Below are 23,559 nucleotides of genomic sequence, written 5' to 3'. Positions count from 1 at the left end.
TCAGGATTTATTCCCAGGCCGGGGACAGAAACAACATTGGTTATATAGTTAATGATCTTTTCCAGAACTTTGTTTGGCGTAGTTCCCCACTTCTAGTTCTGTTGTACTACTCATTAGCTTGGCTTATTATCAGCCTGCTATCCTTTAGATCACCTGCAAAGTTTGGGGACTGTTTTATGATAATTTAACTCCTTTCTTAGGCAGTTGCCATGTGTTCAATGCCCTGCACAAGTTACTAATTGTTGTGTCCTGGGCCTGATGAGGAAACTCAGCAGGCCCAGAATTGTTGCAAATGTTCCCAGGCATTCTAAAAGCTGCCCGGGACCAGACAGAGAGGCACCAGCCTTGTGCGCATGCGCAAGGCGTGAAAAAGGAAGAACTCTTATTTGTTCACTCTGTTCTGGTTTCAAGCCCTATAAAAAGGCCTGCGTCACTTTTGCTTGTTGCTTGGAGTTGGAGTAGGAGAATAAAGCATTGTTAGTTGTCACCATGTGTCTTCATCATTCGCATGCGAACTACGGATTTAACACTAATAATTTTCTGAGTGAAAATCCAAGGGTTGGTTTTGTCTAATAAAGCCCCACATGGCTTGCACTACATTGTCTTTAGGACCAGCTTCTCCAACCAGGATTGACATCTACAATACATAGATCATAATCACAGCAATCCCAGATTTCTATGAAGTAAATGGGACTGAGGGGAGATTAGGAGATTATGTCTTTCCATCACAGCACCAATCCTAGGGAACAGCTTCCCTTTGGTGAAAAGATGGTTTCTCCTACTTAACCCTTGCAGAAAGTGATAAAACTGAGCTGTTCCATAATTGAATGGCACCTTGCTATTCAATTAACTTGTGAGTTGTTGGGAAGTTATCACAGTATTACTGTATTTCAGAAAACTGTTTTTAAGAGAGTAAATTGTACAGTGTTTGTTTGTTTACCTGTCTTATGAATAATATTTACTCTGGATGTTTTATCATTTGTATATAAGAAGCTGGAGCGACATTAAGGACATATATATCTGATAAATAAATGACACTCTTAAATCAATATTTTTTTTCATTTCATTTATTAGATTTATTTGCCGCCTATCTTGTTTTGAACATTTGCTTTCATCTGGTTTATTGTCTTCCTCCATGCATTTGTACGTTGACAGTGAAGGCCATGAAGTTTATAAGTTTGCACAACTTGTACTGCAGTCCTTGTTCAGTTTTTTTTTCTTTTTAGAATTTACTTTATTCCATGGTTTTGCAAAATTGCACATTGAGATTATAGAGCGATTGTCAAAAATTGACCCTTTTGAAATAAAAAAGGTAAAGGTGGTGTCAATATGTAACTGTAAAGGTTTGTTGACATCCCTAACCTTAACCCTCGAAAATTTTTGGATGTTTGCTCTACATATTAAGTAAGGAATAATGTCAGTTCCATTTAAGCCAGCTTTCTCCTTTTCTCAACATTTATTATTTGTTTAGCCTATGGCATACAATATCAGGGAAATCTACACATGCTAGACCCAATGTAGTCTTGGCAGTTTAGATTGCTAGTTCATCTATTCAATGCTTGAGTGCATATCCTTGGTACACCTTGGGGGCAAACTAGCTTTACACCAGCTAACTAGCACTGATCAGTTTGCTGGCTCATCCGGATGCATCCGCTGGTCTCACTTCGCCTCATCTCATGTCGTGATGCGTCACATCTGGGCAGGTCCAACACCGGCTTCGACTCTTTGCACACACGAATGCAGCTTTCCCACTGAAGTGGTACCCATTTATCTACTTGTAATATTGTATGCTTTGAAACTGCTGAATGGGCAGGAGCTCGCAATCTAGTTATGGGATCTCAATCTGTCTCAAGGAGCCAGGCTCAAACCACCGGAGTGCAGACCATTTCTGGCCAGCAGTTCCAGTGTCATTAAGCCACTGCACTACTGCATTCCCTTTTCTCACCAAATTTATAGTCTTGTAAAGCAAGCATCCTATGTCTATGGGAACTGACAATACCTCACCGATATCGGCTTATCCCTCCAAAAATAAGACGGAAAGTAACCAAGAAATAATATCAACTAGGAATAATGGTAATGTTGAAAATATTGGTTTGCAATGTGCCATTCTGTTTAATTTATCTATGTATTAATTGTGTTGTTACTAGATAATTGCTATTCTCTACCTGAAAATACATAGTCATCTCCTTTGAGAGGGCCTTTGTGTACATATCCATAGTATTCACGTGAGATTGGGCTGTAGAGGAACTGTGCTCTTCTTAGTTCCTCTGGACCCTTGAATACCTTCAGAAAAAAAGATAATTCAGTATATGATAAAGGCAAGAGTAGATCAGGAGAATTTGTCATGAGAGGAATAATATTCCTTTACAAAAGATTGGATGCCTGCAAACTTGCTGTTCCTGATAATGTTTCAGGAGGAGGAGGGGCTTACCTTAATGGGCTGAATAGTATAGATATTTTTGGGAAAATATGATGGAGATTTAGGATCCAGCATGACACTCATAAATTTGGCCCTCATCACTAGAGAGATAACAAAAGAGAAAGAGATTTTCTAGTAAGACAGGGGTGTCAAACTGCCGGCCCACAGGCAGATTGCATCATGTGGAGATCGCGCCCACCCCAGCTCCAGTAATGCGAAAAAAAGTCACAATACATTGTGACACGTCACATGACGTGACAAGTTTGATACCCGTGTAGTAAGAGGTATCTTCAGATTCTCAGTACAGAGCAAATTCAGTGGTGCTGGTTAGTCTAATTTACAGACGCTTATGAAATAAGTAATATATTCAGCTTTCATGACATAGGAATAATTTTGCTGCAACTGGAATGATTAATGCTGGCAGCAAAACCTACAAAGTAGAGGAGTGGTAAGAGATGGAAGGGAGAAATATATTAATTTTCTATACTCACCAAAGCCAGCTGAGCAACATGCTTCCCGGAGAGATTTTTCTACACATATGCAGCTCTCTGTGAGATCCCCCAAAAACATGAGGACAAGGAAGCTGGCTAGGAAAAATCCATGTGGTTTTGTAGTATCCATTTCTTGCTTTTTATGAAGTCACTCACTTAGCACAGAGGTAAGTAATGTTTCCTTTCTGCAGCAGTCTTTCTGGAAGAGCGTTGAATGCGAAGCACCAGCTGTAGATTAAACACAAATTGTGACTCCTAGTTCAAAATTGTCCTATAATTGATCTTAGAACAGGATGATTCAAGTACTGATATAAAAGGAAGGATCATGGGTGTTTCATCATATGGGAGAAATTCAGATTTAAAGCTTTGTTCCTATGGGTGATCACTCTCTATAGGAACAAAGCAGAGCCAAAAGACCAAGTCTGAGTTATAAAGAAGAAATGTATAACAAGTTAGGCTCAAAGAAACATCAATTCTCAACAAAATCAGAGGTTCCTATGCCAGCCCAGGAAAGACAGTCATCTTCTAAATGGAGATGGGGCTACAGCATGAAGGAAGACCTTACAATAAGAATGATTATCTAGATACAGGTATTTTATTTTTGTAAGTTTCAAATCATGCCTTCTGGTGTCTGCATGTTCAATTCCATGCATTTTCTTGATAACCTTTCCCAGAAATATTTTGCTATGGACTTCTTCCTAGGTATTATTTCATTCATTCATTCATTCATTCATTCATTCATTCATTCATTCATTCATTCATGTCCAGATCAAACCTTAAACTGCCAAAATGAGGCCATCTTTTTAGCTTTATTACTGGCTGAAAACAAATCACTTTTTGTGCACTCTATTGGTAGTAATCGTCAGACTAACAAATGGGCCTGCCTCTTGTCTCCCATATTTACACTGTGTGTTCTTATCCTACTGCAATCCCCATTTGAGCATATTGGTCTTACATTTAGGCATCCCACCCTCATTCTGTTCAATGTCTTCCAAGTAACATAGAAGATATCAAATCCCTCAGTCATGTTCTCTTCTGGGATTATTTCTTGTTCTGTAAATTCTCTCCTCCATCTTCTAATTTGGTTTTTCTCCTGGGTGCCTTCAAGAATATTTGTTCTGGCCACAAAACTCTTCCTAGATCTAAATCAATGACTTCGGGGCACATATCCATTTAGAGGATGGTTGATCGGCTGGTTGATCATTTGTATATACAGTGCATTCAGAAACTATTCAGACCCCCTTCACTTTTATCAATTTTGTTATGCTGCAGCCTGATTCTACAGTTGTTGAAATTCATTTTTTTCTCATTAATCTACACTCAGTACCCATAACGACAAATTGAAAAGAGAATTTTAGAAATGTCTGTAAATTTATTAAAAAGAAAAATCTGAAATATCACATTGGCATAAGTATTCAGATCCTTTACTCAGTACCTTTTTGGCAGCAATTACAGCCTCAAGTCTTTCTGGGTATAATGCAACAATCTTGGCACACCTGGATTGGGGGATATTCTGCCATTCTTCCTTGCAAATCCTCTCATACGTCAGTGGACAGACATTTTCAGGTCCCTTCAGAGATGTTCAATAGGGTTCAAGTCAGGGCTCTGGCTGGGCCACTCCAAGACATTGACAAAGTTGTCCCTAATCCACTCCTGGGTTGTCTTGGCTGTTTGCTTAGGATTGTTGTCATGTTGTAAAGTGAACCTTTGGCTCAGTCTGAGGTCCTGAGTGATGTGGAATAGATTTTCATTGAGGATATCCCTTTACTTTGCTCCATTCAGCTTTCCCCAAACCCTGACCAGTCTCCCAGTCCTTGCTGCTGAAAAACACCCCCACAGCATGATGCTGCCACCACCATGCTTCACAGTTGGGATGGTATTGGGCAGGTGATGAGCAGTGCCTGGTTTCCTCCAGACATAACATTTAGAATTGAGACCAAACAGTTCAATCTTGGTTGTATCGGACCAGAGAATCTTGTTCCTCACAGTCTGAGAGTCCTTCGGGTGCTTTTTTGAAAACTCCAAATGGGCTTTTATGTGTTTTGCATTGAGGAGAGGCTTCCATCTAGCCACTCTGCCAGAAAGCTCCAATTGATGGTGGGCTGCAGTGATGTCCCATCTCCACACAGGAACTCTGGAGCTCAGTCAGAGAGACCATTGGGTTTTCTCTCCCGATTGCTCAGTTTGACCAGGAGACCAGCTCTTGGAAGTTTAGCCAAACTTCTTCCATTTGAGAATTATGGAGGCCACTGTGCTCTTAGGAACTTTCAGTGCAGCAGAAATTTTATTATAGCCTTCTCCAGATCTATGCCATGCAATAATCTTGTCTCTGAGCTCTGCAGGCAGTTCCTTTGACCTAAGATTTTTGCTCTGCTTCAGTATGCATTGTCAGCTGTGAAGCCTGCTATAGAGGTATGTGCCTTTCCAAATCATGTCCAAGCAATATAATTTACCACAGGTGGACTTTAATCAAGGTATAGAAATGTGTCAGCAATGATCAAGAGAAATGGGAGGAACCTGAGCTAAATTTCAAGTCTTTTTGCAAAGGGTCTGAATACTTAAGCCAATGTGATATTTCAGCTTTTTTCTTTTTAATAAATTTACAGACATTTCTAAGACTATATTTTTACTTTGTCATTATTGGGTACTGTGTGTAGATTAATGGGAAAAAATGAATGTCAACTGTAGAATCAGGCTGCAGCATAACAAAATTGACAAAAGTGAAGGGGGTATGGATGCTTTCTGAATGCATTGTATGTGATACAACATACCCCTTTATGGATTACTGCCTTGTCATGGCGAAGGGGCTTGCGTAACTCAATGAAGCTAAAAGCTATGCCATGCAGGGCCACCCAAGATGGACAGGGTATAGCAGAGAGTTCTGACAAAATGTGATCCACTGGAGAAGGAAATGGCAAACCACTCCAGTATCTTTGCCATGAAAACCCTATGGACAGTACTAAAAGGCAAAAAGATATGACCCTGGAAGATGAGCCCCTCAGGTCAGAAGGTGTCCAATATGCTACTGGGGAAGAGCAGAGGGCTAGTACTAGTAGCGCCAGAAAGAATGAAGCGACTGGGCCAAAGCCGAAAGGACGCTCAGCTGTGGATATATCTGGTGGTGAAAGGAAAGTCCGATGCTGTAAAGATTTTTTCTCCATAGGAACCTGGAATGTAAGATCCATGAATCAAGGCAAGCTAGACGTAGTCAAAAAAGAGATGACAAGACTGAACATCGACATCTTAGGAATCAGCGAACTAAAATGGACAGGAATGGGTGAATTTAACTCAGATGACCATCAGGTATACTACTGTGGGCAAGAATCCCTCAGAAGAAATGGAGTAGCCTTCATAGTCAATAAAAGAATAGGAAAAGCAATACTGGGATACAATCCCCAAAATGACAGAATGATCTCAATTCGAATCCAAGGCAAACCATTCAATATCACAGTAGTCCAAATCTATGCCCCAACCACTGGTGCTGAAGAGGATGAAATTGACCGGTTCTATGAAGCCCTACAGCACCTTATAGAATTAACACCAAAAAATGATGTCCTTATCATCATGGGGGATTGGAATGCTAAGGTAGGAAGCCAAAAGATAACCGGAATAACAGGCAAGTTTGGCCTTGGAGTACAAAATGAAGCAGGGCACAGGCTAATAGAATTTTGTCAAGAGAATACGATGGTCATAACAAACACTCTTTTCCAACAACCCAAGAGACGGCTCTACACATGGACATCACCAGACAGTCAACATAGAAATCAGATTGACTATGTGCTCTGCAGCCAAAGATGGAGAAGCTCTATACAGTCAGTAAAAACAAGACCAGGAGCTGACTGTGGCTCAGATCATGAGCTTCTCGTTGCAAAATTTAGGCTTAAATTGAAAAAAGTAGGGAAAAGCACTAGGCCACTCAGGTATGAACTAAATCATATTCCTGATGAATATACAGTAGAGGTGACAAATAGATTTAAGGAATTAGATCTGATAGACAGAGTGCCTGAAGAACTATGGATGGAAGTTCGCAACATTGTACAAGAGGTAGCAACTAAAACCATCCCAAAGAAAAAGAAATGCAAGAAAGCAAAATGGCTGTCTGAGGAAGCTTTGCAAATAGCTGAGGAAAGAAGGGAAGCGAAAGGCAAGGGAGAAAGAGAAAGATACACCCAATTGAATGCAGAATTCCAGAGAGTAGCTAGAAGAGATAAGAATGCCTTCTTAAATGAACAGTGCAAAGAAATAGAAGAAAACAACAGAATAGGGAGGACCAGAGATCTCTTCAAGAAAATTGGAGATATGAAGGGAACGTTTCATGCAAAGATGGGCATGATAAAGGACCAAAATGGCAGAGACCTAACAGAGGCAGAAGAGATTAAAAAGAGATGGCAAAACTACACAGAAGAACTATACAAGAATGAGCTTAACATCCCAGATAACCACAATGAGATGGTCACTGACCTCGAACCAGACATCCTAGAATGTGAAGTGAAATGGGCCTTAGAAAATCTGAGCAACGGACTTCCGGTGGTTAAAGCGGTGGAGATGGCGGCTACTTTGTAGCCGTCCTCCTGAGAAGGTGTCAGATCCGCGGAGCACAGCGTTTACCAGCTGGCCCGCGGCTCGCAATCCCCTTCCCGGGCGAAGGGAAGGGGCAGAGATCGCATGAATAGAGGTAGAACCTCTTAACTCTCCCTGGATTTTTATTTTTAGGGGGGTAGAAAGAGGGTTCCCTCGGAGTTCATTGCCTTCTCCGCCTCTCAGCTGTCTTTGTTTCTTCGGAAACAAAGCGAGACGCCGCTACCATCTCCGTACTTAAAGAAACCGTGAGTAATCTTAAACCGGACAGAACTGTTTAAAGGATTTTATTTATAGTTTAGCTTCATTTTATTTTTTTTTAGTTTATTTAGTTTATTTAGTATATGCTGATTTTTTTTTATTTTTTTAAGCTTTCTCTTTTTTTTCGGGCGGAAAAGTGAGAGTGAAAGTAAAATGGCGTTTTGAAAGTTTTTTTTTCCTTTAAAAGACGGATCGGCTGAATTGTTGTTTAATACTGCTTTTTTTTTACTTTTTTTACTTTTTTATTCTTGGGGACTTTTAGATTGATCTTATTTTATTCTATTTTATCTTATTTTTAATTTTTTTTTTGGATTACTTATTTTTATCGGTATTTTTAAGAAGAAAGGAAGATAAATTAAAATGGCTTCAAAACGACAACCAGCTACTGCAGCTTCTAAAGTAACTTCTTCTCCTGCTACTTCTACTGTGCAACAACAACTTAAAATAATACCCTCAGTGCAGCAACCTAAATCCACTCCACCTTCACCTCCCCCATCTGGCACATCAGCACAAGACATTAAAGAAATAATGGTAAGTGCTGTCTCACAGTTTAGGGAGGAAATGAAACAACTTTTGGACCAGAATAAATCTGAAACTAAGGAGGAAATGAAGAAAGAGATGAAGGAGCTTTTAGAACAGAATAATGCTATTTTGAGGGATGATATACTTCTAGCTCTATCTGGAATGGCCTCAGTGGTTGTGAAGCTGGACTCCAGAGTAGAGGAAATTGAAGAAACAGTTGAACTTTTGGATTATAAATTTCAAGATATGGAGAAAAAAGTGGAGACTTCACAAGATGATATTCTTATGTTCCAGTATAGACAGATGGAATATGCTTTGAGAATAAGGGGTCTGAAAGAAGATAAAACTCAAGATTTGATGGAAATGGTGATTAATGACTTGGCTGTTATTTTGAATATTGATAAAGAAGAGTTACGTGGGGATGTGGAAAGAATTTATAGAGTTAATTCTTGGATTGCAAAACAGAGGAATTTGCCTAGAGATGTGGTGATATATTTTGCTAAGAAGTCTTTGCGAAATCAGATTCTACAAACTTTTTATAATAAAAGATTTCAGATTGCTGCCCAAGATATTATTATTTTAAAGGAAATTCCACCTAAAATTTTAAGAAGCAGAAAAGATTTTGCTTTTTTAGTAAATGAACTTAAAGCAAGACAAATGCCATTTAGATGGGAGATTCCGATGGGCATTGTTTTGAGCCATGCGGGGACACGTTATAGACTTAATACAGTTGCTAAAGCTAAGGAATTTTATAAAACGGTCCTGGGAGCAGGCTCTCCTTTGCCCATGATGCATAAAGTCTTGAGTGACAAAGAGATGGAACAGAAATCTGAAGGTACAGGGATGATGACTGCTGGACAGGTGGTATGGATGTCTCAACCAGAGGTTAAAGAACAGAGAATGACCCGTGCAGCACATAAACGTAAAGAAAAAGAACAACAGAAAAAAGAAAAAGAAAAAGAAATTGAAGAATCTACTCAGCAAATTGCTTCAGTGCCGGTGGGAGGAGCAAGACCCAAAAGCTCTGCTACATATTCATCAGCAGCAGAATTTGAGCGGATCTTCTCCAGGCTGAAGGCCAAGGGAGATGGCAAAGCTCCTGTCCTGGAATGTTAATGGATTAAACATTCCTCAAAAGAGAAAAAAAATTTACCACTATTTGAAACAACACAACAATGATATTATTTGCTTGCAAGAAACTCATATTACAGCTAAAGATCAAAAATATTTAAATAATCCTCGCTTGGGATCTCATTTTGTATCTCCCGCCCCTGGGAAGAAAGGGGGTGTGGTAATCTATGTTAAACAGAATTTATCCGCTACCTTGTTAGAATCAGACCCTTACGGAAGATATGTTATGCTTGAACTTGGTTTATATGGCAAGAAAATTCTTATTGTGGGGTTGTATGCACCAAACCAGCAACAGGAGCAATTTTATAGGTTACTACATCAGAAAATAACTTTGTTGGACTATAGATCTGTGATTTTAATGGGAGACTGGAATGGTGTTTTAGATATACAAATGGACAAAAAAGGCTCTTCTACCTTTTTTAAACAGGCTAAATTACCTAAAGCCTTTTTTGATATGAAAGAAGATTGGGAATTGAGAGACTATTGGCGTGAACGTAATCAAGAAGAAAAGGATTTTACGTTTTTCTCAGATAGACACCAATCTTTCTCTAGAATTGACTTCTTTTTGATCACAACAGATTTATACAACAGGGTGAAGAATGTAAAAATTTTTCCTAGGACATTGTCCGATCATAGTCCAGTTTGGATGGAACTGTTTGTAGAGAAGGAAGATAGGAGATCCTGGAGGGTGAATGAGAATTTATTTAAACAAGAAAAAAATGTTCATAAATTAAAGGAATGTTTAAAGGAATATTTTACTTTAAATATGAACAAGGGAACATCAATGTCAATGGTCTGGGATGCAAGTAAAGCTTTTATGCGTGGTATTTTGATAAAAATGAATAATTTGCATAGACAGAAACAGACTCAGAAACGGAAAGACTTGGAAGAGGAGATTAAATTAAAAGAGAAACTTTTAATTTCAAATCCCTTAGATGAAAAGGTTAAAGGAGCTTTAAAATTGTTAAAAACACAATTTAACATGCTGATGGCTGATCAAGCTGCAACTAATTTGCTATTTATGAAACAAAATACATTTTGTAATGCTAATAAACCAGGGAGATGGTTGGCTTATCAGTTAAGAAAAAAACAGAAACAGAGGAATATAGATAAAATAAATTATAATGGTAAATTGGTTTATCAGAAAGAATTGATTAAGAAATCTTTTTTAGAATACTATCAAAAATTATATAAGGGTACTAATATTCAAATTACAGATATAAATAATTATTTAGGCAAAGTTAACTTTCCTAAATTAACAGAAGATCAGGAAAAAAAGATTAACGGTTTAATTACTAAGGAAGAAATTGTTACAGCTATTAAACAATTGAAATTGGGCAAAGCGCCGGGTACGGATGGGTTGACATCTATTTATTATAAAGCTTTAGTAGAAGAGATGACTCAACCGTTGTGTGAACTGTTTAATAATTTATTACAGGGGTTAGAGATCCCTCCATCCTGGCGTAATGCATTTATATCATTGATTCCAAAAGATAGTCAAGATCTTACTTTGCCTAAAAATTATAGGCCTATATCTCTTTTAAATGTGGATTATAAAATTTTTGCAAAAATTTTAGCTAACAGGCTTATGGGGATCTTGCAGCAGTTTATACATAGGGATCAATCGGGTTTTATAACTGGAAGGTATATGAAGAATAACGTTAGACAAATTATTAATTTATTAGAGTATTTAGAAAAGAATAACCAAGTCTCTGCAGGCCTGATATTTTTGGATGCTGAAAAAGCCTTTGATCAAGTGAATTGGCAGTTTATGCTGTGTTTAATCAAGGAGATGAATTTTGGACAAAATATATTACAAGTATTATCCAATATATATCAAAAACAGACTGCTCAAATTATTGTAAATGGGGGTTTGTCAGAGGCTTTTGTAATAGAAAAAGGAACAAGACAGGGATGCCCGTTGTCTCCGTTATTGTTTGTTTTAACACTGGAAATTTTGTTGATTAAAATTCGGGAGTCTCAAGAAATAAAAGGAATAGAAATTAATAAAAAAGAATATAAATTAAGAGCCTTTGCAGATGACTTGGTTGTTACTTTGTCTCAACCTGTTTCTTCGGTGGTGAAATTATTACAATTGATTCAACAATATGGACGTGTTTCTGGCTTTAAAATTAATAATAATAAGACCAAAATATTAGCTAAAAATATGACTAATGGTGATAAACAGGCTTTAGTTAACTTAACAGACTTTGAAATTGTTGATAAGGTAAAATATTTGGGGGTTACATTATCTGCTTCTAATGTAAAATTGTATAAAAATAATTATGAAAAGCTGTGGATGGAGGTACAGAAGGATTTAAAAAACTGGAATAATTTACAGTTATCCCTTATGGGCAGAATTGCAGTTATTAAAATGAATGTCCTGCCAAAGTTTATTTTTTTGTTTCAAATGTTACCTATCTTAAAGAACGAACGTAATTTAGATGAATGGCAAAAAGGTATTAATAAATTTGTTTGGGCAGGGAAAAAACCAAGGGTGAAACTTAAAATAATGCAAGATTTTCGTGAGAGAGGTGGACTCAAGGTACCAAATATGAAATTGTATTATGATGCTGTAGTATTGACATTGATTAGCGACTGGGTGAATTTAACAAATACAGAAATACTTCATTTGGAAGGCTGGGACCTATTTTTTGGATGGCATGCCTATTTAATATTTAATAAAAAAGTGGATTGGGTTTTTAAGTCTCATATTATAAGAAACTCTTTGCTAAGAGTGTGGAGAAAGTATTATAAAAGTGACTTCAAAATACCATTATGGGCTATACCTCGGCATGCCATAGAAGGTATAAGGAAAGGGGTAAATATGGACAAGGTCTCTTACGTACAGTTATTAAGATGGGATGGCCAAGACTGGCAGTTAAAATCTTTGGAAGAATTAACACATGAAAACTTAACTTATTCATGGTTCCAATATAGACAAATAGTGGATAGATGGAAGATGGATTGTAAAATGGGCTGGCTTAGAGAAGATGAAATTTTTTTAAAACAAGTAAGAGATCAAAGGCCAACCCATATTAAGAGAGTTTATGGGGTTTTAGTGGAATTAGATTCAGAACTTGAACTAGTTAAAGATTGTATGATTAAATGGGCACAGAATATTGGTGAAACGATTTCAATGGATACTTGGGAACTTATTTGGATAAGAAATGTTAAATTCACACAAGCGCAAAATTTAAGAGAGAATTTTTATAAGATGTTTTATAGATGGCACCTTGACCCAAAGAAAATGTCCATTATGTACCCTAATCTACAGCCGAAATGCTGGAGATGTGGATATTTGGATGCTACCTATTACCATATTTGGTGGACGTGTAAGCATATAAAAGCTTTTTGGATTAAGATATGGTGGAATATTCAAAGAATTTTTAAAAGGAGGGTAAAATTTACTCCGCAATTATTTTTACTAGGTATTGTTATTGACTGTGATGCTAAGGAGGTTATATTGATGTTAAATTTGATTACAGCCGCTAGGTTGTTAATAGGACAATATTGGAAGAAGGAATCTTTGCCTACTTTACAAGAATGGTTTCATAAAGTTTCGTATTTGGCAGAAATGGCAAAGATTTCGGCTTTCTTAAAGGAGCAATCTCAAGAAAAATTTTTGCGGTATGGGAAAAATGGATAAATTTTATACAACATAATTTGGATATGGAAAAATATTATTTAGCCTTTTTATAATTTGTAATGATTGTTTTTTCTTTCTTTCTTTCTTCTTTTTCTTTTTTTATATATATACATTTTTTATGTATTATTATTCATATATTTTTTTTTTATATATATATATATGCTTTATTCTTCGTCTACTTTCTTCTTTCTTCTTTCTCTCTCTCTTTTCTCTTTTTATTTTTTTTTTTTTTTTTTCTTTTTTCTTTTTTAGTATATATTATTCATTTTAAAGTTTATGTTATCTATATTATTATTATATATATTATTATTGTGATTTTTATTATTATTATTAATTATTTTATAAATTGCAAATGTTATTTTTAAAATATTTGTTAAATAATCCTATATTCAGTTCTGGGAAGTCGGGGGGGGGTGGGGTGGTTGGGGAGGGGGGGTGGATTTTTATTTGTAAAACTTTTGAAAAATTTCAATAAAAAAAAAAAAAAAGAAAATCTGAGCAACAACAAAGCTAGTGGAGGTGACAGTATTCCAGCTGAGCTATTCAAAATCTTAGAAGACAATGCAGTAAAAGTGCTACACTCAATTTGCCAGCAAATTTGGAAAACTCAACAGTGGCCACAGGATTGGAAAAGGTCAGTTTACATTCCAATTCCAAAGAAAGGCAATGCCAAAGAATGTTCAAACTATCGCACCATTGCACTCATTTCACATGCTAGTAAAGTTATGCTTAAAATCCTACAAGCTAGACTCCAGCAGTATGTGGATCGAGAACTACCAGAAGTACAGGCAGGATTTCAAAGAGGCAGAGGAACTAGAGATCAAATTGCCAACATATGCTGGATCATGGAGAAAGCTAGGGAGTTCCAGAAAAACATCTACTTCTGCTTCATTGACTATGCTAAAGCCTTTGATTGTGTGGATCACAACAAATTGTGGCAAGTTCTTAAAGAGATGGGAGTACCAGACCATCTCATTTGTCTCTTGAGAAACTTATATGCGGGTCAAGAAGCAACAGTGAGAACTGGACACGGAACCACTGATTGGTTCAAAATTGGAAAAGGAGTCCGGCAAGGCTGTATGATATGCAGATGATACCACTCTAATGGAAGAAAGTGAAGAGGAACTAAAGAGCCTCTTGATGCGGGTGAAGAAGGAGAGTGCAAAAGTTGGCTTGAAACTCAACATTAAGAAAACCAAAATCATGGCATCCGGTCCTCTCAATTCCTGGCAAATAGATGGGGAAGAAATGGAGGTAGTGACAGATTTTATTTTTCTGGGCTCAAAGATCACCTCAGATGGGGATTGCAGCCAAGAAATTAAAAGACGCTTGCTCCTGGGGAGGAAAGCTATGGCAAATCTAAACAGCATTCTAAAAAGCAGAGACATCACCCTGCCAACAAAAGTGCGTATAGTCCAGGCCATGGTTTTCCCAGTTGCAATGTATGGCTGTGAAAGTTGGACCATAAGAAAGGCTGAGTGCAAAAGAATTGAGGCCTTTGAATTATGGTGCTGGAGAAGACTCCTGCGAGTCCCTTGGACTGCAAGGCGTTCAAACCGGTCAGTCCTAGAAGAGATCAACCCCGACTGCTCTTTAGAAGGCCAGATCCTGAAGTTGAAACTCAAATACTTTGGCCACCTAATGAGAAGGAAGGACTCACTGGAAAAGGGCCTAATGCTGGGAAAGATTGAGGGCAATAGAAGAAGGGGACGACACAGAATGAGATGGCTGGATGGAGTCATTGAAGCAGTAGGTGTGAACTTAAATGGACTCCAGAAGATGGTAGAAGACAGGAAGACCTGGAGGAACGTTGTCCATGGGGTCGCGATGGGTCGGACATGACTTCGCAATTAACAACAACAACAACATTGGAGACAATACACTTCCTTTCTTAAGACTGAAACTGAGTGAATGGCATATGTCATCAGCTACTTTTATGCCTGACTAGAAGTTCCTAGGCTACCTGCCTCACCCACTACACCAAACTGGCACCCCTAGAGAGTTTGCTACAAAAGAAATTGGCTGTTTTTTCCTCACCTTATTCTCTGTTGCTCCTGGGTCCTTCTCCAGAGGCAAACTTTGTTCCCTAGTGTATTCTCCTGGTATTTAAAGCTTCCCCTCACCCCTTCTCCCAAATTTTCTCTTGCCTTCATGTTAATAGTTGCCATTCAAACTAGCCACACTTGATTTCTCAAAGAACTGGCAGCATAATATGTCCCCATTTGGTTTGCTGAATAGATTAGATTTCTGGAAGAGAGGTTTGGACACAGCATATCTTACCTTATCTGACCATAAAAATCAGCCATTTCTGTTTCTGGCATCAGTTCTTCTTTTCAGTAACTATTGGGGTGGGGGGAGGATGAGGAAAAAATATCTCTGCTAGAGAGAAGTTCCCTGAGTCCAAAAGCTTGAAAGATTAACCCTCTGCTCCCAGTGACTGACCCAGGTGAGATCCTACAACATTATCCTGGGACACGTATATATATCTTCATTCGAAAAAATAACTGTCCAAGGCTTTTGCAGACTTCATGATGTAGGGATCTTGGCTGCCAAAACTATTTCTTTATTAACAGACGAGCAGTTATGCTTTAATCGCAAATCTTATGAGAAACTGAAGTTAAGAATAACCAGATTTGAAAATGACAAAGAAGATGTCTTGTTAGAAATCTTGGCCTAAATAAGAGATCAAACTCAGTTGATTTCAAATATTTTAACTCTTTGAGAGAGTCTGTGTTGAGTATTATCTACAATCTTTGCTTGGCTAGATATGCCGTTGAAATATAAGCATTGAAGAGTATGGCCCAGATCTTCTAACAGCCACCTGCAAATTTAGGAGCCTTAAGAAATGCAGTGGTTGAACCAACAATTCATTTTTATCAAAAATTTAAACGTAAGATGGAAGTATTAGCTATATATCTGAATTTTGGTATGAAGAATTGGACTATCTAGTTTTGGAGACTCAGTGGTTTCAAGTGTTAAGAAATGTCAAATATACTCATGACCTAAACATGACATTAACTGCTCAGGAAATATTATTTTTCCTTATTGGACCCCATGAAAGTATATCAAGACTCATTCATAGCGTATATAGGCACAAGGCCTTCCATCAGTATTTCTCATATAAAGGCAATGTAATGTATATATAATGTATATAAAGGCTATGTAGCACTTGGAGGAAGAATAACTTTATTATGATCATAGACCAGCAATAGCCATCACTTTTTACAATATAATAATAGTAATAATAGTAATAATAGTAATAATACTAATAATAATAATAATAATAATAGACAAAATGCCAAATCCAGTCTGAACATCTGGCTGACTGTGCGATGATCCATAAATAGTACTAACATTAATAATAAATAATGGACTTCCGGTGGATCAAGCAGCTACGATGGCTGCTTTTCACAAAGCAGCCTGTTCCTGGGTTGTGTAAAAGCCGCGGGACTTTGACAATCAGCTGTCCTGCGGCTTGAATCTCTTCCCTGGGAGAAAGGGAAGAGAAGAGCTGCTCAGATAGAGGTAAGAACTCCCCTGGTTCCCTATAATTTCGGGGATTGGAGGGTAGAGCTCCCTCGGAGCCTGAGCCAACTCCGCACTCCAGGACGTCTTTGTCCCGAAGTTCTGGGATGAAGCAAGGCGCCACTCCCACATCTGCTTTTTTTGGAGGCTTGTGAGTATTCAAATGCAGACGGAGCAGACCAGGAGAAAGGGGATTTAAGATTGATTGTGACTTTAACTCCTGCAAGCATCTTCTCCGCCTTTTTTTTGTTTACTTTCCCTTTTGAAGAAAGGGAAAGTGAAAGCAAAATGGTGACTGTCTTTCTTGTTTGACTTTGCAACAAAGTTAAAAGTTCATGTTTTAAATATAGAGGCAAGAATTTTGTTCTTCTTTCTTTCTTTCTTTTTATTATTATTTAAAGAACTGTGATATTATAGAGGCAAGAATTTTGCTCCTTTGAACTTAACAGAATGGCTTCGAAATGTTTGGTCTCTGTCCCTAAAGCTTCCATCTCCTCCCCAATGACTCAGCCTGCTTCTCAGTCTAAACCAAAATCACCCCCACCCTCTCCTCCTCCTGCAATCTCTCTCAAAGACTTACAAGAGGCTTTAAAAATGACTGCTTTGGATATTAAAGAGGAGGTAAAAGATCTTATAATTGCAGAGAGGGCTATTACAGAAGAATTATTGGAGAAAAAGAACAAGCAAGTCAGAGAAGACATATTATTTGCGTTTTCAGGTCTTGCCCTGCATATTGAAAGGATTGACGATAAAATGGAAGAGATTACTGAAAATGCAACAAAACTGGAATTTAGAATGGAGGAAGTAGAGAATAAAATAGAAGTTACACAGGATGAACAAACTATTTCACAATACAGAGAAATGGAGTTCACATTGCGTATCCGGGGATTGAAAGAAAATTCCCAGGAAGATTTGAAGATGCTTATTGTTAGAGATATTGCTTTGAATTTTGGATGGAAACCAGAAGTAGCTGGGAATGAGATAGAAAAAAATTTCAGAGTCAACTCACGGGTTGCCAGACAGAGAAATTTACCAAGAGATGTGGTTATTTACTTTTCCAGAAGATCTATTCGTAATGAAATTATACAGGGTTTTTATAAAAAGAGGTTTCAAATTGCAGCTCAAGTTGTGATAATTTTAAAAGAAATGCCTCCAAAAATTTTAAGAGGTAGAAAAGATTTTACTTTTCTATCTGATGAGTTAAAACGTCGTCAAATCCAGTTCAGATGGGAGATTCCAAGAGGAATAGTAGTGAATTATGATGGGATACATTACAGATTAACTACAGTTTTAAAGGCAAGAGATTTCTATCACTCTATTTTAAAGGCAAGACCGTCTTCACCTCCACAAACAAGGATAATTGTTATGGCAGGAGCTTCCTCATTGATGGTCATGGAACAAGCGGTGTTGCCTGTACAGAATCTTGAGATAAAAGATCAAAGGATGACACGAGGTGCCCATAAACGCAAAGAAAAAGAGCAGCAGCAGAAGAGTGGCGATAAAGTAGAAGGAATGGTTACTACAGAGCCTGTGGGAGGGGCAAGACCTAAAAGATCTTTGACAGTTGATCTTCAGGCTATGCTTCAAAGGCTTCAGGCCGGTGTAGATGGCCAAGTTCCTGACCTAGAATGTTTTTTGTTTTTTTTATAAATTTTTATTTTTAACCAACAAGACAAAACAAAACAAAGCAAAACATAACACACATACACACACAATATATACTCCTCCTTTTTTTACAGCAATTACATAACAGTAATCTAATATTTACATTTTCCCCTTATTCTTCTTTAAATATTTGTCTTTATAGCCCCATTATTTCTTATTTACATTTTTCTTCCTTCAAGTTCTATTTCTTAGAATAATTCATATTATTATTATTATACATTATTGTACACATATTTTCACTTTTGACCTTTCCATATTTATTCTCCTCTATTATTTCTAGTCTCCAACCAGACATACACCTTGTTCCATACTATATAATACTCTGTGTCTTCCTTTTCTTTTATCTCTTTTGTTAATTTGTCCATCTCAGCACAGTCCAGGATTTTTCTTATTACTTCTTCCTCTGATGGTATATTCTCATTTTTCCAGCACTGTGCATATGCTATTCTTGCCGCCGTTATCATATGTAAAATTAAGTACCATATTTCTTTACTATATTTTCTATTTAAAATACCCAACAAAAAGATCTCTGGTTTCCAGTCTACAGGTTGGTCTATTATTTCTTGGATCCATTTTCTTATTGTAGACCAGTATTTTTTTGCAACTGGGCATGTCCACCATAGATGATAATATGTTCCATGTATTTTTTACATTTCCAACATGTTGGCGAATTATTCTGGAACATCTTGGCAAGCTTTGCAGGTGGAAGATGCCATCTGTAAAACATTTTCAACTGGTTTTCCTTGAATGCCACCGACATAGTCAATTTTATATTTATTTCCCATATTTTTTCCCATTTCTCCAATTCTATATTATATCCGAAATTTTTTGCCCATCTAATCATTGTGTCTTTGACAACCTCGTCTTCCATTTTATATCTCAGTAGATATTTGTATAAATTGCTAATTAATTTTATTTCTGTTCCATGTATAATTTTATCCAATTCTTGCGGCTCTTTTTGGATTTCATATAATTTTTTGTCCTCTGTATATTTAGACTGAATTTGTGTAAATGTCCACCAATCAATCTCTCTGCCAATGTCTTGTTCCAATTCTTGTTTTGTTTTCAAATTTCCCTGTTCATTTACTAATTCCTTGTATCTAATTATCTTATTTATATCCATAGGTTTGGGTATTTCAGAGCTTCTGTTGGGAATAACCACATTGGAATTCTTGTATAATGTTTTTGTTTTATTTTTTCCCAAGTCTGTAGCAATGCATTCCTAACTATGTGTCTTTGAAAATATCTGTGTATTTTATGTTTTTCGTCCCATAGGAATGCATGCCACCCTGCTTGCAAATCATTTCCTTCTATTGTTAAGACTCTAATATTTTTCAAATCCATCCAATCTTTTAGCCAAGTTAAGCTTGATGCTTGATAGTATATTTCCCACTCTGGTAACGCCAATCCCCCTTTATCTTTCGTGTCTTGCAAAAGTTTTAATTTAATCCTGGGTTTTTTCCTTTGCCATATAAATTTAGTGATCAATTTATTTAATTCTTGAAAGAATGTTTTCCCTAATTTTATTGGAATAAACTGGAACAGAAATAATATTTTTGGCAATACATTCATTTTGACCGTAGCGGTCCTCCCTAAAAATGAAATTTGCAAATTTTCCCAATTTTCTAAATCTTTTTTTATCTGGTGTAGTATTTTATCATAATTGTCCTCCTTAATCGAGGAGCATTTCGCTGTAAGCCAGATCCCTAAGTATTTTATTTTCTTGGTTATACTTATCTTTGTTTTATCTTCCAATTCCCTTTCTTCTGCCTTTGTAAGATTTTTTGTTATTAATTTGGATTTATTCCTATTAATCTTAAGTCCGGCTACCTCGCCAAATTCTTCTATTTTTTGAATCAATTTAAAGCCAGTTTCTAATGGATCTTCCAAAATAAATACCAAGTCGTCAGCAAAGGCCTGGACCTTATATTCTTCCTTTTTAATTTTTAAACTCTTTATTTCTTGGTCCTCTCTGATTTTTCTAAGAAGTATTTCTAATGATAAAATAAATAGAAGAGGAGAAAGTGGGCATCCTTGTCTTACTCCTTTGGTTATATCAATTTTTTCTGTCATTTCCTCATTTATAATTACCCTAGCTGTTTGTTTAGTATATATTTTCTCAACCATCTTTCCAAATTTTGTCCCAAAATCCATATAGTACAATTGTGTTATAATAAAATTCCAATTCAAATTATCAAATGCCTTCTGGGCATCAAGAAAAACCAGCGTAGCTTGTCTTTCAGGATGGATTTTGTAAAATTCTAAAGTATTCAGTATTATCCTCATGTTATTTTTTATTTGTCGTCCTGGTAAAAATCCATTTTGATCTGGGTGAATATAATTATTCAAAATTTTCTTTATCCTTTCTGCTATTATTGTTGTAAATGTCTTATAATCTGTATTCAGTCAAGAAATCGGTCTATAATTTTGAATTTGTTGTAGGTCTGAGTCTTCCTTAGGAATGAGGGTGATGATTGCTTCAGTCCAAGTTGTCAGTATCTTCGCCTTTTCCAACACCTCATTGTAAATCTCCAACATTATCCATTGTAGTGACTCTTGTGTATTTTTATAAAACTTGACCAGAATTCCATCTGGGCCTGGTGATTTGTTGTTTTTTTGTTTTTTTCAATGCTATTTCTAATTCTATTGCAGTTATTGGTCTATTCAACATTTCCTGTTGTTCTTCAGTAATTTTACCCATTTTTGCTGCCTCAATATATTTTTTGACTTTATCATCTGGTATATCTTCCTGATGGTATAGCTTTGAAAAGAAATTTTGTATTATTTTTTTTTCTTCCCGTCTATATTGTACTGTTCCACTTTCATCTTGTAGTTGGTGTATTGTTCTTTTGCCTTTTTCTTTTTTTAATTTATAAGCCAACCATTGACCAGTTTTATTCGCATTGTCAAAGTAATTTTGTTTTGCCATCCTGATTTTCTGTGCCATTTCTTTTTGTGTTGTCAGGTTAATCTTGTGTTTTATAATATTCCATTTTTCTTTTATCTTTTTATTTTGTGGGTCCTTCTGTAGATCACCTTCTATTTTTTTTTAATTCTTCTTGTAATTTCCCTTGTTGAAGTCTCCTATCTTTATTTTTCTTTGAGTTGTATGCGATTGTCAATCCCCGTATGTAAGCTTTTGTAGTATCCCACAAATTTTGTATTGATGTCTCTTCCTTTTTATTTACCTGAAAAAATAATGTCAACTCCTTTTCTAGCATCTGTATATATTGTTTATCTTTACATAGTCTTTGGTTCATTGACCATCTTTTTCTCTGTTTCTGGCCTTTCCATTTTATTATTATTGGGTTGTGATCCGCCCAATCATTAAGCCCTATTTCAATTTCCTCTATCCCTTTTTGTACATCTGTTGTTGCCCCGGCCATATCGATCCTAGACCAAGACTGATGTGGATACGAATAGAACGTATATTGTTTGTCTGATCTGTGTGTCTCTCTCCATATATCCTGAAGATTGAGTTCTGTTACCATGTCAAAGAATGATTTTGGTAATATATTTTTCTTCTTTTTCTTCTTTTTACTACTCTTATAATCTTTCTTAACATCAACTATTGCATTTAGATCCCCAATCATACAAATATTTTCATAATCCAGATCCACTAGTTTCTTATGTACCTTTTTAAAAAAATCTTGTTGATTATTATTTGGTGCATATACTGCCATTAATAAAATTTGTTTTTGCTCTAATTCTATTTCCAACATTAAAATTCTCCCCTCTTCATCCGAATATATTGATTTTGATTTTATTTTTTCTTTGACATATATAGCAATTCCTCCTTTCTTGTTTTGTGCTAAGGTTATGTATAGTGTTCCTAATTTTACATTCTCTAGTAATTTTCTATAATCCTTTTTTATATGAACTTCCTGAAGACATATCACATCTGCATCCAATTTCCTTAATTTGTTAAACGTTTGTGCTCTTTTTGTTGGTATATTTAATCCATTAATGTTTACAGAGAAGAGCTTAATTGCGTCTCCCATTTTTTACTTGATCTATTTTCTTTATGCTTCTTGTCTCTATTACTCTTCCTTTTGCTCCTTCTCTTTCTAACCGTTCTCTTTCTTGCATCTTTTGTATTTCTCTCTCTCATTCGACTTCCTCTAATACTTCTTCATCTTGACTTTTACTCTCTGACTCTTCCCTACTTTCTTGTTCTTCTCCCTGTGTAAAGTAACGTTCATAAAAGTCCTGCGCTTTCTCAAGTGTATCTATCTTATATTTTTTTTCCTGCCAAGTTAGAAATATACCTTCAGGTATTAACCATCGAAACATAACTTTATATTTAATTAATTGGGTCGTTAGAAATTGGTATTCTCGTCTCTGGTTTCGTATACTACGTGGTATTTGTTTTAATACAATTATTTCTTTACCCTTATATATTATTGGTTCATCTCTTGTTTTTTTATATATTTCATCCCTTATTGATCTTCTAGTAAACCTTATATGGACCTCTCTTGCCAATCTATGCCTTCGTGCATAATTTGTATATACTCTCTATATTTCATCTATGTCTCTTCTTACTTCCTGTTTTTCCTTGCCTATTATCTCCGCCAACATCTCCGCCATCTTCTCTCCCAAATCTTCTTCCTTTTCCTCCACAATATTTTGGAATCTTAGAAAGAACGAAGCTTTATTCATTTCCCAAAAAGCAATCAATTCAGTCAACTCCCTATTTACCTGCTCAGATTTCTGTACCATCCTTTCTATTTTGCTATCAACATGCTCCATCTTTATTTCGACTTTTTGGATTCTTTGTTCATTTTCCATCATTGTTTGTTGTATATTGCCTATCTTATCATTCATGTTTTTAATTTCATCTCTCATTTCTCCAATATCATTCTTAATTTCTTTGTGATATGTTTTCATTTCTTCATGATTGTTTGCTATTGCCTCTTGGGTCATCATCATTGTTTCCTGAATCATTTGTAGAGTTATCTGCATGCTCTGTGGGTTCATTGCCAATTCTGCTTTTTCTTTTTCTTTCCCCAACATGGTCGCTATCATTCTTTGACCTGTAGGAGAGGCCATTATAGGTGTGGGATTTGTAACTGGTTTTTTGCCGACTTTAGTTGTTGTTGCAGTACTTGTCATTTTTATTATTTGAATAATATTTGAATAATATTTCTCCACTTTTGCATATACCAATTTATGGCAAGTTATTTTTGTTGATCAAGTTAGTTTTCAATCTATATAGTCTAAGCTTAAATATGCAAATGTATATATAATATAGATAGTAAAGAATATATGTAGGTCTTTGGTTGTTCGGGTTTTCTCCCGTGTAAAATTGGAAGTGTCTT

The 23,559-nt window shown here is 36.2% G+C and overlaps 1 protein-coding gene across 1 annotated transcript; it reads right to left on the bottom strand.

Annotated features, from left to right (window-relative positions):
* Positions 1–1,090: 1,090 nt before the first annotated feature.
* On the bottom strand, positions 1,091–15,119 carry LOC120306609 (metalloproteinase inhibitor 1-like). The gene is made up of 5 exons (XM_039340179.1): positions 15,089–15,119; positions 2,911–3,138; positions 2,432–2,520; positions 2,166–2,283; positions 1,091–1,295 (listed from the first exon to the last, which is right to left on the bottom strand). The coding sequence occupies exons 2-5, from the start codon at positions 3,038–3,040 to the stop codon at positions 1,171–1,173; spliced, it is 462 nt and encodes a 153-aa protein (XP_039196113.1). The 5' UTR covers positions 3,041–3,138; positions 15,089–15,119; the 3' UTR covers positions 1,091–1,170.
* Positions 15,120–23,559: the final 8,440 nt, after the last annotated feature.

The sequence above is a fragment of the Crotalus tigris genome, unplaced genomic scaffold (genome assembly GCF_016545835.1).
Source record: "Crotalus tigris isolate CLP2741 ecotype Arizona unplaced genomic scaffold, ASM1654583v1 scf7180000017742.2353718, whole genome shotgun sequence".
Classification (NCBI taxonomy): Eukaryota; Metazoa; Chordata; class Lepidosauria; order Squamata; family Viperidae; genus Crotalus; species Crotalus tigris.
The sequence above is the reverse complement of the archived record's forward strand: the minus strand, read 5'-3'. Positions and strand labels throughout refer to the sequence as shown.

Coding starts and splice junctions, on each gene's coding strand:
- LOC120306609 (XM_039340179.1), bottom strand. CDS start 3,040: ATGGATACTACAAAACCACATGGATTTTTCCTAGCCAGCTTCCTTGTC. Junction 2,521..2,910: donor ATGTTGCTCAGCTGGCTTTG/GTGAGTATAGAA, acceptor TTATCTCTCTAG/TGATGAGGGCCAAATTTATG. Junction 1,296..2,165: donor AGATGACTATGTATTTTCAG/GTAGAGAATAGC, acceptor TTATTTCAAAAG/GGTCAATTTTTGACAATCGC.